Source organism: Diadema setosum, chromosome 15, assembly GCF_964275005.1.
Source record: "Diadema setosum chromosome 15, eeDiaSeto1, whole genome shotgun sequence".
NCBI classification, from domain to species: domain Eukaryota; kingdom Metazoa; phylum Echinodermata; class Echinoidea; order Diadematoida; family Diadematidae; genus Diadema; species Diadema setosum.
The window spans coordinates 36,432,543-36,447,495 of record NC_092699.1 but is presented as its reverse complement, the minus strand read 5'-3'; the positions used below and the strand labels follow the sequence as shown (position 1 = coordinate 36,447,495).

Here is a 14,953-nt window from a genome sequence, read left to right as displayed (position 1 = left end):
TGTGAAAAGAATGTCGTAATGAATGTCGTAGATGCGATGTCAACAATTCTCAGCAAGTTGGAAATTCATCTCTATCACCAGGTATTTCTAAATCAATTTGTTAATAATTCTGTTAATAATCTATATGTCTAACTAGCTATGTGTAAATGCAAAAAATCTGGAGCAAAGACAGCAGAGATCAATATATACATGTAACTTCATGTCAACTTACATTTAAATTTAGGTTGTTCTTGTTTGAAATCATAGCTCTTGGGTACAAATGCGCTGTAGAAGATAATAGCGACTATAAAAACACAGCCAACTCTCAGTGCGATGTCCCTGGCACTATCGGCCATGATGACGTCACGACCTATAAGGGTGAGATGGAAATTATTATCATCATTACTATCATTATCATCATCATCATCATGATATAAAGAATGTGGTGATTTTAGGTGTATACCGCTGGCGTATTTTTTATTTACACCACTGCTCCGCCACAATTCCCAGAAAAACGAAAGAAACGGCTATCAAGTCTTTGACTTTATTACTCTCTCTAGCCTTGAGTCTGACGGAATAAACCGTTACATATACTTTAGAAATTAAGAGCAAAAATGAAAACAAGATGTTGAGCAAGACCCGATTGGGAGTCGAACCACTGTGACACTGGACCATCTGAATTTCAGTCAAAGCCCTAACTCACCGTGCCAAAGCGAGGTGATGCCAAGATCGGTGGTCATTGTCGTTTAGAAGTAGGCCCTATGCGAACACAATCTGTCTTAGGTAGAGTCCCTATACTCGTAGTCTTATTGCGGGAGCCGTTTCTGTTGTTTGTTTTGTTTTTTTGTTTTTTTTTGTTGTTTTTTTTTTGGTTTGTTTGTTTGTTTGTTTTTTTTTATGTGGTGGAGCAGTGGTGTAAATAAAAAATACGCATACCGCTGGTTGCCAGGGGAGGAAAAAGGCAAACTTAATCATCGCAGCTCGAGGCCTTCCTCCTCGTCTAGTGCACGCTCCCAGAATCAGGTATATCAGTGTAATGCAATTTCACACAAACAAAAAACAATACACAAACAAAAACAAATAAGGAAAAAAAGATACTTAGGTAAGTTCGACGTATCGTTTATACTGCAGAGAAATTACCGTCAGAAGAAATCCATGGCGTTTGACGACGTTCTAGTATTAGATGATATTTTTCTAATGGTATTGATGTAATTAATTAATTAATAATAATGATAATAATAATAATAATAATAATAATAATAATAATAATAATAATGATAATAATAGTAAAGAATTTAGAGTGCAAATTCCATTTAAGTGGTATACTTCATTATGAACTACCTGATTATAATATGCCCACTTTTGCAAACTCACAACATTTAGAATCAAAGCAGAAAGATAAAAAAAAAGACAACACCGAGGTTATACAGGAAGGAAACGGATGACAATATCAAATTATTAAAATCAGATTTAATTCAGGAAGGTTTTGATAAGGATTTGTACAAGATGCACATAAGGCGTACCATGATGTGTTTTGTAATATCAAGATTGTTTACTGATACATTAAAGAATAACATTAGCTAAAAATTAATTTCGTAGAAGGTCACAAAGTGAATCATGGGTTCAATAAAGGTATAGGCAATAAAATGTAAAGAATAGCAGTCACCACTCAGGTATGATGTTCCAAATTTTGACAAGTTTAAATGATACAGAAATGAATGGAATAGTTTAATTCGTTCGCCATAAACAAATATATATATATATATATATATATATATCATTCTCAAATATTCTAGAAAATACAAATATCGTGAGTAGTTATGTCAAACCGTGAATAGAACCACATGGAAAAATGACAGTAAACCACTTTTTATAGTATATTCTATAATAAAAGCAAAGAACACAATGATATATCTAATGCATTTAACACTTAACACGTTACCGATTCTATAGACCCTAAATTACCATGGAAAAAGTAAACAATTCTTAAACAAATTTCACAAAATCTCTTCCACCACACTTTTACAAGTCATTTTGTCTTCTTCTTCTTCTTCTTTACGTACAAGAAAAGGTAATGGAGACATATATGATCAGTAGAAGGCTGAAGTAAATCAACCTGCTACAAAGGACAGATAGAATGTATTTTTTAAAGAGAATTAATGCTAGTTTAGTCGCACCTCTTACATATATTTTACTTGTAAATGTCCCAATTCCTTTGAAATGGCTCAAATGATTCCAATTGAAAAGTAGACGACCCTTCACTCCTTTCAATATTTACCGACCGTTATCTATATCAAACAGTTTTTCTAAGGTCGTTGAGAAACATTTTCATACATTTTTATCTTACCCTTTATAATTGGTTTGTTCATAATGTCACAAGGGCGTTGCCCACGGAAGACTACCATGACTACAACACAGTGCCCGATGACTCCTGAAATACTTTTCAACCAAATCAGTTTAATTTGTAGTTTATCTTGTCAAATCAGAAAACAAAGCAAGTGAAAAAAGACAAAAAGAACAAAAGATATATTCCCAAATACCTGATACTCTACACCACAGACCCGCACACACTACAAAAGCTATACGGTGAACCCGGACTAAGGACAACTAATTAATTGGTAAAATACTTCAAACTAAGCGAGGAGCGTTTCTATAGCACAAATACAGTAGGGCCCGACGACGGTTGCGTGCACGTTTGGCGAGGTCGAAGAGGTCGTCGCGGGCGCGTTGTGTCCAGTGAGATGCAGTACTCTGCGGAGTCCCCCTGTGAGGGTACCGGTCCAACCACGGTGTCTACCGGAGTGCGTCACGCCGGCCTTATGGGAAGCGGGATCCGTGACGTCCGGGGCGGTGATGTGGCGTTCGGAGGTTGTATATCAGCGGAGACACGGTGTTGCGACACGGATTGTCGCCCCTACACGGATTGTCGCCTCCTGCTCGGGGCTACAATCCGTGACGGGCGTTGGCGGCACGGCTTGTCGCCCCCTACACGGATTGTCGCCCGCCCTCGAAGCACGTTTTGCTGGGTAATATCGTTCTGGACATAATCATTGAAATACTAACACATAACTTACATGGCTATATCCATGCAAACATGCCATGTAAAAAGTCATGGTAAGGTTTCAAGGAAGTGTGTATGTGCGCGTGCACATGATAATTTAGTGTCCGTTTGTGCGTGCGTGTGTGTGTGTGTGTGTGTGTGTGTGTCATGGAAGAATGTGTTTATTATGTCAGTTTTTTGCGTATGCGTTTTCTAGCTGCGCGTGGGGAGGGATACCTAGTAAGCTGTTGCTGGCATAAATGTTGATATTGATTTTATCAGCAGCTTTGAATTTGATGAGTTTGTTTGGCAGATTTTTATAATTATGAATTCGGAGTGGAGCTTGCGTGCGGGCAGATGCTGCTTTTCTGCATACGGTCCATTATGTCTTATTTATCAACATTGGGAAATCGTTTCATCAGGAAGGAATGTGGTATCGGTTCGGGTGTGCGTCGGTATGTGGGAAGGGGGTTACATTTCGTTATTGCAAAAGTTTGTTACTCTGAAGGCTCATTCGTCCGAAGGCTCATTCGTCCGAAGGCTCATTATTCCGAAGGTTCGTTATTCCGAATTTCATTTTTGGATCAACGAACCTCTAGGTATAGGGAATTGTGTGTTTCGGATATTAAAATGAAGCCTCGGAAAAAACGAAACTTCGGAATAACGGAACCTTCGTGTGTGTGTGTGTGTGTGTGTGTGTGTGTGTGTGTGTGTGTATGTATTTGGGTTGGTGAATGTGGGCGTGGGATGATTTAGGTTTTGTTTAATCAGGGGTTGGTGGGTTGGGGATTGGATTTGAAGAAGGATAGTTATAAATGGTATGACAGATGTTGGTAGGATTTAATATTTAGGATAGATGTAGGCCCTAGATTTGTTTCGGATGGGGAGGGGAGGGGGTGGTCGGGTTTTTTATGACTGATTTCATTCTAGATTCATGTAATGTATTTGTGTGTTTTTTTTTTATGTATATGCCCTTGTAAGTAAGAAGGTGTTACATGATCCAAACCAATGTATTCAAGGAATATAGGTTTGGTAGGGCCCTACATGTCAAAACTTTCTCGTGAAGAAATTGTTAGTAGGGTTGGTCTATAATCGAGTTATCTATGTTGAAGTGAGATTATTTGTGGTATAAATTGACAAATGGATTTGTTTCTGTTTCGAATTGCTATTTGTAACTTTTTTTTCATGTTACACCCAGAATGAGTCGATTTATGAATGATTTGAATGAAATCAATGAATATCAAGGAAAAAAGTGTTGAGTTGGTTTATTTGCATTATGAGGATTTGTTGAGTGTTTGTTGGTGTTTGTTTGTACAGGGAGGTGTCTCACCTCCCTGGTTTGTATTACGTATGTATTAGCGGTGTGCAATGGCAGTTCGTTTGTGCTAAAATCAACTAACGATTGACAAATTTTTTACGGCGTGTGGAAATTATTCGCTCATGCATAAAGCATGCCAAACCTATTCTGGGACAAAGAATAGTGGTATGGACGTTCTAGTTTATAAGACTGATGGAAGAAAATGACTGCAGTGAAAAATGAACAAAGACAAATAACATTTGGGGAGGGTACCTCCCTCGTATGTATTTTCTCTCGGTCTCTCTCTCGCCTACCCTGCCTCACCGCTGATATTGGTTCACACACCCATACTATTTTTAGATCAACGCTGGTGTGAATTTTTTAAACACGTGCTCATACACTCTGAAGGCGTTTGTATTGCCACAGTAGCGCCGCTATATTCCACATACACACGTAAGCATACAGGCACACGTATACACACAGACAAACAAACCACTACCACTGTGACCACCACACAGGCACAGTTTCTACATATTGTGTTATTATACTCCAAACACACACACACATACACATAAATTACCAGTCATACCCATCCCACCAAAGCTTAACACCGGAGGAACCACCCCGAGCCCGGGGCGACAATCTGTGACGGGGCGACAATCCGTGTCGCAACATTTTTTTTGCCAACACGGATTGTCGCCTTCGAGGTCAAAAACTGGGAACTGCACAAGCGTCACGGATTGTCGCCAGGCGACGATCCGTGTAGGGGGCGACAATCCGTGCCGCCAGCGCCCGTCACGGATTGTCGCCCCGAGCAGGAGGCGACAATCCGTGTAGGGGCGACAATCCGTGTCGCAACACACGGGCTGCCGGTCCGGCGGCGTCACCTTTTACGACAGATGCGTCCGGAACTGGCGTCCCCTATGCGGTTGTACAAATACAATTAATTCCGTCAAAAATCTATCCCACTATCATAATATTTATGCGTGCCGGGTCATTACTACTCGCCACAGAGCTTCTGGCAGACGGCGGTCATTTCATAATGCTCAGTTTACACAATTGCTGTAAAACAGCCGTCTACATATAACAATTATAATTATATCTCCCTACTCCTCACCTCTTTATCCACCCTTAAACACAAAAGCATAGTTATTTTATCCAGTTGTGTGCACATAAACAACGGCCTCAGTTTTGGGACAAATACAAAAATTATACTACAAAATCCAATGCGAGTGTCTTACGCGACATACTTCCTGAGTATCTTCCTATACAAAACAATATACTGGAATTTAGTGCGTGTCTGCGCACCGTGCACCTTGTATACAATAAATAATATCTTTCTGCGCACTTCCTATGACATAGTGATGCTTCCTTAACGACATCATAACCTCTTATCATTAACAAGGTATCACTAACAGTGCCCTCCATTACTCCCAAATTTATATCCACTTAAAAGAAAAATATACGCACTGACCAATAATTACATTCAGAACAAAGTTTATAACGCTGTTATTCATCTCTTACTGTTCAGGGGCCGCGGAACCGGAGGGGGGGGGGGGGCTGGGGGGCTGCAGCCCCCCCCCCCCCCCACACACACACATTTTGGATCGTGAAAAAAACAAGAAAAGAAAAAAAAGATCGCTTTATCCTGATTTTAAACACGCAAAAACTCCGTCGAGTGGGAGGGGGCATCCCCCTCCCACACCCTCCCCCTCTACCTCAGTAGACTTTGTACATACACATAGATGATGTACACGCGGAATAAGAGCTAAATGCCGTGATTTTGCTAGTAACACCTTCCTGAAAAAAAGTCCAAATTATTTCCAGAAATATATACATATATTTGTTGGTTTTTTTTTGGGGGGGGGGTGGGGGAGCTAGAAAAAAATCCAAGTATTGCACCAAAAGTTTGCACCAGATCGCTGAATTTCAGGTCTGAAAATGTAAAATCACCTTCGTGTGGGAGGAGAAATATCCCTTTTGTATATACACCCTCGTGAGCATGCCTTTTCTGTTTGATTGCTTAAAGGGAAGATAAACCCCAAGAGCAATGTGGATTGAGTGAAAGCAGCAACATTAGTAGAACACATCAGTGAAAGTTTGAAGAAAATCGGACAATCGATGCAAAAGTTATGAATTTTTAAAGTTTTGGTGTTGGAACCGCTGGACGAGGAGACTACTAGAGGTTATGACGTATGAGTGGACAACAATACCAAGAAAATATAAAGAAAATTCTACAAAAATCCATTTTTCATGAAAATTACAAATTCCATCAACTTGATATTGACATATGTTAGGGGTAGCAATTATTCCCCCTGCTTTCTGAAAGACGTTGGTCCATTGCTCTTTCATAATTCTAGAAAAGTGAATTTTTGTTGAATTTCCTTTATATTTTCTTTGTATTGTTGTCCACTCATACGTCATATCCTCTAGTAGTCTCCTCATCCAGCGGTTTCAACACCAAAACTTTAAGAATTCATAACTTTTGCATCGATTGTCCGATTTTCCTCAAACTTTCACTGATGTGTTCTACTAATGTTGCTGCTTTCACTCAATCCACATTGCTTTTTGGGTTTACCTTCCCTTTAACAGACAACGTTTATGAAATTAATTGTAACAATAGATTAATACAAGAAGTTTATATAACAAATTGTACCACTTTATAGACAAATTGTTCAATAATAATCCACATCAAAATATCCTGCTACCTTAAACAAGTGGGGCCGTTTCTAGTCGATAAAAGACGGAAAAAATGCATCATATTGCACCATTTACAACATAAAAATGCAAAAAGTTCTCACCGTGGGAGGGGGAACACCCCCTCCCACACCCTCCCCCCCCCCCCCCGTTCCCTCCGCTCGCATAGTAACCACCGCCCTCCCAATATCACAAGATCATTATTGAGGCTACGCCGCGGTGCATCTAAGCGGGGGGTTTCAAGTCGATAAAAGACGCAAAAAGATGCATCAAATTGCACCACTTACAACATCAAAATGCAAAAAGTTCTCCCCGTGGGAGGGGGAACATCCCCCTCCCACACCTTCCCCCCCCCCCCCTTCCCTCCGCTCGCTCGGGTTCGGTCGCTTGGCTTCCTCGCATAGTAACCGTCACCCTCCAAAGATCACAAGATCATTACTAGTATGCAGGCTACGCCGGTGCGTCTAAGCGGGGGGGGGGGGGGGGGGGGGGTTGACCTTGATACACCCACCACCCACCTCCGGCTGCGCAGCCCCCCCCCCCCCCAAAAAAAAAAAAAAAAAAAAAAAAAAAAAACTGAAAAACGTTCCGCGGCCCCTGCTGTTCAGTACATTTGACTTGTATACTCACTTCCTAACCATTACTACTAACTGGATACACTTTGCTTCAGAGTGCTTACTCTAAACCACAACCATTAATTAGTGAAATAATAAACTGTGTCACCACTTACGGATATACTGAAGTTTGCTCGTGTTGGTCCGGGGATGCACAGTGAGAAGCCTTCTGATGAGACTAGCCTTCTGATGAGACTAGCCTGCCAGCCTGGATTGCTTTCCAGTGAGAAGTCCTCGGCTCCTCTCTTTAATGTCTCTCTCACTCTCTCTCTCGTGCACAGCTCTGCCCCGTCCACATGGAGGAGCGCTGCTGTCTCCACCACTCCTCTCAAATTATCTGCTGTAGACTGCCCAGATTTAGTGTTTGGACCTTCGACAACACCTCGGTCAGCTTACCGTGCCAAAATTTCATCCAGTCCCCAGGCCAAATTCCCCCCATATCCCAGCAACCCAATAACATTTACATCAGTCCCGTAGGGTGGGATTTCACGGAGCACGCGAACGATTTGCGAAGGACGCGAATGACAAAATCCAACATTCGGAAAAGTTTTTCTCCGAATGTTTTCCGACAATGAAGCCGAAAAACTGTTCTTGCGCAATTTGTGCGAAGTTTCCACGACGTATGTGCGAATGTCGTGTGTACCATTGCTAAAGTACAGCATGTTACGTACACGAAGAACACGCGACGGAAATGCGAACAACGAAAAATTGTCAATAATCATGGGAGAAAATGTACCCAAGGAGAGGTGGAAGCTGTCTTGAGTTGAATTTTTTCTTTCCTCTATTTCTCCTTTCTTTTTCTCTCATTTCTCTATCGTGTGCTGGCCTACATTTTTTTTTTTTCCCAGGACATATCTCCGCTAGTAAAGCCTTTGATCATTTTTTTTTTTTTTTGCAGTTCCTCCAACAAGAAATCTTTATAGTTCAAATGAAATTTTACATACTTTAGATTAATTTTAAGTGTATTCTACGATTTTTTTTTGTATATTTAAACATTTATTTCTCTTTGCTAGTCTTTAATTTCTTTTGTTACTATAGTTGTTAATAATTGTTTGATGTTTAGATGTATGTTACGATTTTTATTTGTAGAAAACGTATAGGTCATACATCCCCCAAACGTGCGCTAAACGTTCGCGAGAATGTCTCAAAAGGTACGCGAACAGTTTGCGATTACGTCGTAAAATGATCGGAAAAACTTCGCAGATTTCGCGTAACATACGCGAGACATCCTCCAAAGTTTCGGAGTCTGTTTAGGGTTTCACGAACATTTTGCGAACATCGCGCGTGTCTTGCGAAGGTCTTGCGCATATGACGAGGCTTTAAAGACACTTTCGAGAACAATTCACGAGCAAATCACGACCAAGTGTGCGGAAAAGGTTCGCAAAAAATTTCAAACTTTTTTGAAATTCTCGCCGAAGTAAAAACGACATTCGCGAACAATTGACGACGCTTCCGAACCCTCACGTTCGTTTGGCGATCTTTTGAAGACTAAAATACGAATGCTGGATTTTGCTATTCGCGTCCTTCGCAAATCGTTCGCGTGCTCCGTGAAATCCCACCCTTAAGGTGCGATCACACATCGCCGGTTTAGATGGCGGTTCATGGCGGTTCTCAAACCGCCGTGAACCGTGTCCCAATGATGGCGGAAAGCACTTTGACTACGTTCTCAACACGTTTTGAACACGGAGCAAACGCGGATTGACGCGGTAGTAACACGTATCGTCCCGGAAGGTGGAGGAGTCCATACCAAGCCCATGTAGTTGGATGCAATCAGAGCCCTTTCACTTGTCCTCAATGGGTTTCAACAAGGAGCGTTTTGCTTTATTAGGTATATAAACACAATTTGAGTGATGCAACAAGCAATTATCTTCAAGTTTCAACGTGACTTTTCTCTTTCTCTTTTAATCTTTAAAATATCCGAATTAACTGTCATTAAAAAGACATACATATCAAAGCAGAATCCAAAATAGTTTCCAAAGTTTCCTGATCATTTGTAGGTTTATTTATCAAGTGATGTACAAGTACTTGCTTGTTTCAACATCTCTCTTTTTTTAATTCTTTGTTAATCAAGTTTTTCACATAATTATTTCGCGTGTTGAATTTAAGATCTTGTTGCTTGTTTATCCATGTTTTCACAAAATTGCTCCTTCTTATATCTTTCACAGCTTCTTGTGAAATATGAGCCTAGGAGAGTTCCTAAATTGTAAGGGGAATCTTTATGTGATACCCTCGATCCATTACGACAAACTAATATGGCAAACGTGGTTTATGCCGCCCCAGAACTGTGGAACAGCATCCCAAGTGATAGAACATGCAAGTTCCATCAATAAGTCAAAAATGTTTTTAAATACTTAACTGTTAAAATAGTAACATAGTGATTGTAGATGATGATTTATGCAGCATGTTACTGTTTCTGAAATTACCTTTTCCTGTTTATCTTTTTGTTCCCCCTCTAAAGCGCATAGAGACCTTGCCAAAGGTATTATGCGCTATATAAGAACGGTAATGATGATAATATAATAATAATATCTTTAATAACAGTCAATAAAAAGACATATTATGTACATTATACATTATCAAAGAAGCATATACAGTATTATGTGTATAGTTTCCTCTTTACTTACAGGTTCATGTAACATAATAATGGTGTTTGTTTTTTCAAGTTTCAACATTGCTTTTCCCTCTACTCTCTTAAGTTTCAACATATCTGTATCAACATGCAGTCTTACAAAAATGGCATACATAATCACGAAAGCAGAACCCAACATATTTACATAAGTCTTCTGTGTGTAACACGTTGCTGGCCATCTTAAAAGCTGTTAAGTTTTGACTGAACTTACCTTTTAATGTAAATGATGTACTATTCAACATACCTAACAACTTTTTGAACATTAAACTTTATTTGTTACTGTATATGTGTTAAAGAAGTAAGGAAACTGTAGCATTCAATATATTTGCCCGATCTTGCATTATGGGTTCATCTTTGCGTTTATCTCCATTTTTTATTGCTCCACCACGAAGTGTCGCCGGAGCCATTATTCTCTTTTAAGTTCATTGTTTCTTTTCGCTTGAAAATTATGGCGGTGTTAACACGGTATTATCACGGATCTTGCGGTGCAAAGACGGAGGATGCCGTTCTTAACACGATGAACGGCGATGTGAACACGGTCCATTTCAAACCGCCAAGACCGCCACGAAAAATTAAACATGTTTAATTTTTCTGGCGGTTCCCCGCGGTTCCCGGCGGTTCTCGGGGTTCATGGCGGATGGGTGACGGATGACCACGGTTTGTGTACGGTGTAAACACGGTCTTTGGCGGAGCACGGCGATTTGCTGAACCGCCATGAACCGCCATCTAAACCGGCGATGTGTGATTGCACCTTTAGCATTTTACCTCTCACCTACTGCTTCCCCGGTGCAAGCCATTCCAGCCTGCTCGGCACAGGTGTGCCGCCCGCACAAACAACATGCCAATCTCGTGGAATCAGGGCACGAGTGACACCTAATCAATTTGATATTTAGAAGCAAACATTCTGCTGAGTATGCTATTGTTCAAGTATTAGATAAGGTAATAGAATGTTGGCGGATCTTGCGGTCTGTCGTGCCAATCGTGTTACTTGTTAAGCTAGGCTGACACTTGCACGACTTTTTGCCACGATTTTGTCGTGGCAAGTCGTGCCATTTTGGGGCACGAACTGGGAGGCTCCCGCACTGTTCACGACTAGTTCACGCATAGTTCACGACGAGTTCACGAATAGTTTACGAATGCGTGCCCATCAGTGTCCACATTTACACGAACTGGCACGACGAGTTCACGCATAGTTTGCGCATAGTTTGCGCATAGTTTACGCACTTCCCGCATTGGCACGACGAGTTTGCGCAATTCGGACGGTGTCGTGCCGACTTGGGCACGCCATATAAGAAAGGGGCCTCCCCAACCCCTGGTCATTTTTGGATTGGCTGTGGAAGAGACAACATGCTAAATGCCAGAGACACAATCATTGCAGAGAAGAGAAGATGTATATACCTGGCAGCTGCTCTAGGGCCGTTCTCCGAAAAAATGTACAATTACAGTTGTTCAAATGACAAATATTCAACATCAGAGATTTCATTCATGTTTTATCAATTCAAAAAGTTTGATTCGTTAGGAGTACAAAACAATCAATGGGTGATTTTTGAAAGCTCATATTTTTTCTACAAACATTTCCAAACGCAGAATGCTCTTTTACATGTTAGCACCATATATCAGCTACGTTACCAGAGGTACACTGCAAAAAGTCCGGTGTTAAATAGTGAACACCGAGCTGGTGTTAAATTTTCGGTGCTCATTTATGGTGTTAAATTAACACCCCCGGGTGTCATTTCCAAATTTTAAACTGTTTTTTGAAGAGTTTCTTAGTAACTGCACTTCTTGTTGATTTTTAATTTAAACAAGACGATCAAGAATTTTACATTAAAATACTAGATTTTTGAAAAAATGTGAAAATAATTTTACACCAAAGTAACACCAGCTGGTGTGGTCCCTTATTGAAGCTGGACTGGTGTTAAACCATTGATATTAACACCAACAAGTATCAAATCAACACCATGTGGTGTCATTTTTTAATTAACACCAGTACAGTGTCAAAATAACACCAGGTACAGTGTCAAATTAACACCACGAAGTGTCAGGTGAACACTTTTCAACACCATCACAGTGCATTTTTAACACCTGTGGGTGTGGTCCTTTATTGAAGTTTGATCGGTGTTAGATTTAACACCCGTGGTGTTAAATCTAACACCCATGTTTTTACAGTGTAACATCTTAGAAAATCGTTGATTGTCTGATTATTTCTCCCTTTCAAATTACAATGCTTATGTAAAACTACAAGCTTAAACATAAACAAACATCATGAAAACATTTTGGAGTCAGCCGTGATCTAATGTGGAATAAAAATGATCCTGATTTATAAAGTGAAGGCTAAATAAAAAGCAAGAAAATAAATATATTTCGACTTAAGATATGTTACGCTAATTTAACTTCGTACCTGCATTTGAATGATAATTATCAATAATCTCATTGATTATGTATGAAACATCATGAATAAGTGTTGCACTTCTCATAAATAGCAAATACCAGGTAACATCTCTGCCAGATTAAATACATTCTGGATCGGAAGAAGAACGGTGTGTGGAAACATATCTGACGCATCAAAAGTTCCGTTATAGCATACGTTTCAGACCAAACACCAATCATGCCAATAAATTCATTTTAACTTGTAAGAACATCACAATGTGACTATTTTCGTTAAGATACCGCACTTCTAATCGTAAAAAAAAAAAAATGATTTCGTCATAGGTAGAAGATTAGATAACCCTTCGACAAAACTTTGAATGATACGTTAAATACGAGAACCAAACAAACACAAATCCACAATACTTTTTATCTGATATTAGTTCCGAAATTTTGTAATGACATGGAAGAGGTAAAGATGAAGTTGGAAAAGATTTCTATGCTCATGATACACACAAATTCAATTTTCCTTAGTTTGTTCCTGTCCGTAATAAATTAGGTCTCACGAATCGACAAACGATGGTAACGTATCTGACAAAGCATTTATGTTTATTGACACATTTAACTACCGATTTACATCAAACCCAGATCACTCAATCATGTGATTAAAAGAAACCTGATGCAAAACACTATAGACGTCATTAATCCTATAGTCATTTTCAGAGCATTATGCAACCAAGAAGTGCTCTTGACTTTAACCATAATACTGAGCGCATTTTAATAAAATGCGCTCAGTTTTCTTCAGTCTTCTTATATGTAGATAAGATGCAAAATTATAATGAACAAAGGTACAGAGCGTTCATGTAGCCTCGTTTGCTGTGAAGTTGACAGCATAAGGTGGGTACCAGACTTCAGCCCCTAAAAGTCCTAAGTTGATTTCTACAGACAAAAATTCATTGTGGTATACAAAACGCTCACACACACACACACACACACACACAAAAAAATCTCAACAAAGCAGAAATAAAATGGATTTCTAACATATATCTGACGGCACTTTTTGTAAATGCCATAATTCTAAGGGATTATATTATGGTTCTGTTGTAGATTAGGATTCAGTTTTTAACCTTTTGCAAGATAATCAAAATCCACTTATTCTATACCTACGAAAAGTTTATTTGATGAAAATCGGTTTAGAAATGACTGAGATGTCCATAATAAAGTAAAAGGTAGATGTTCAAATAAAAGTAGATCAGCCATTACATTTTGTTATTACCTCTTTCTTTTACTTTATTTTGGATATCTTGGCCACTTCAAAACCGATCTTTCATTAAATAAACTTTTAATTCCTTTTAGAACTGCATGTTTTCTTATCAAGTCGTATATAGAGCACAATGTCAATCGGTTAAATCCGCGCACAAAAGCGCGTCGCGCTTAATTTTGCTGCACGATACATTTCATTGGTAACGTATCTGACATGTTTGATGGTAACGTATCTGATGGGCCGTTACCGTTCTCATACTATTATTTACAAAAATATTTATTTTCTTGAGCAATTTCTGTTTTGTGATTAATTATACCTTAAGTTTTCAAAAGTACCGGAGCTTTGCTTTCATATAACAGCATACTTTTTTCTAAATGACGCAAATTTTAAGTAATATCAACTCATCGTAGCATTAGGTTTCTCACAGTTTCCACGGCAACGCTGCGACGCGCACCAATTCTTGAACATGTCGTTAACTCGACGTGAGCTGTTTATGAACTATTCGTGACAGTCGTGGCATGATGGCGCGCACTGCCACGCACTGGCACGCATCCTCCTGCATCGTCCCGACGAGTTCACGACGAGTTCACGAACAGTTTACGCATAGTTCAAGACCCGGTCGCGAAATTTTGTCGTGACCAAAATTTTGAACGTTTGAAAATTCTCGTCCCGACATGGCACGTAATTACGACGGGTTTACGCACACTTCACGCCAGTTTACGACTACTTTGCGCACTGCCACAGAATCGTGCAAGTGTCAGCCTAGCTTAATAGACAAGTTTTGGACGTTTCAAAACTTGTCTAAGATCAACGTGATTGCCACGACTGACCTCAAGATCTACGACAAGATCCACGACTACTCCACGATTAAGACCACAATTTCAAAAGTGGAGCAAATTGTGATAGACATACACAAAAATTCTGCGATGAGTTAATAATGGTCTGTCATGGCGTTCCAAACGGATCGCCCGAAGTAATAGGAACGTCGCATTTGATAGACTTCGCAGCCTATCAGATTCCAGATCAATCTAATCTCCAAGCACACCAGCTCAATATGCGCTCATATTGA

General features: G+C 39.8%; 1 protein-coding gene across 1 annotated transcript in view; it reads right to left on the bottom strand.

Annotated features, from left to right (window-relative positions):
* Positions 1-719, bottom strand: part of LOC140238725 (carbohydrate sulfotransferase 15-like) — a 10,712-nt gene extending 9,993 nt beyond the window's left edge. The window contains exons 1-2 of the mRNA XM_072318622.1: positions 683-719; positions 212-349 (exon numbers count right to left, since the gene is read on the bottom strand). Coding sequence (XP_072174723.1) covers positions 212-349; positions 683-719 — 175 coding nt within the window. The remainder of the gene's footprint in view (positions 1-211; positions 350-682) is intronic.
* Positions 720-14,953: the final 14,234 nt, after the last annotated feature.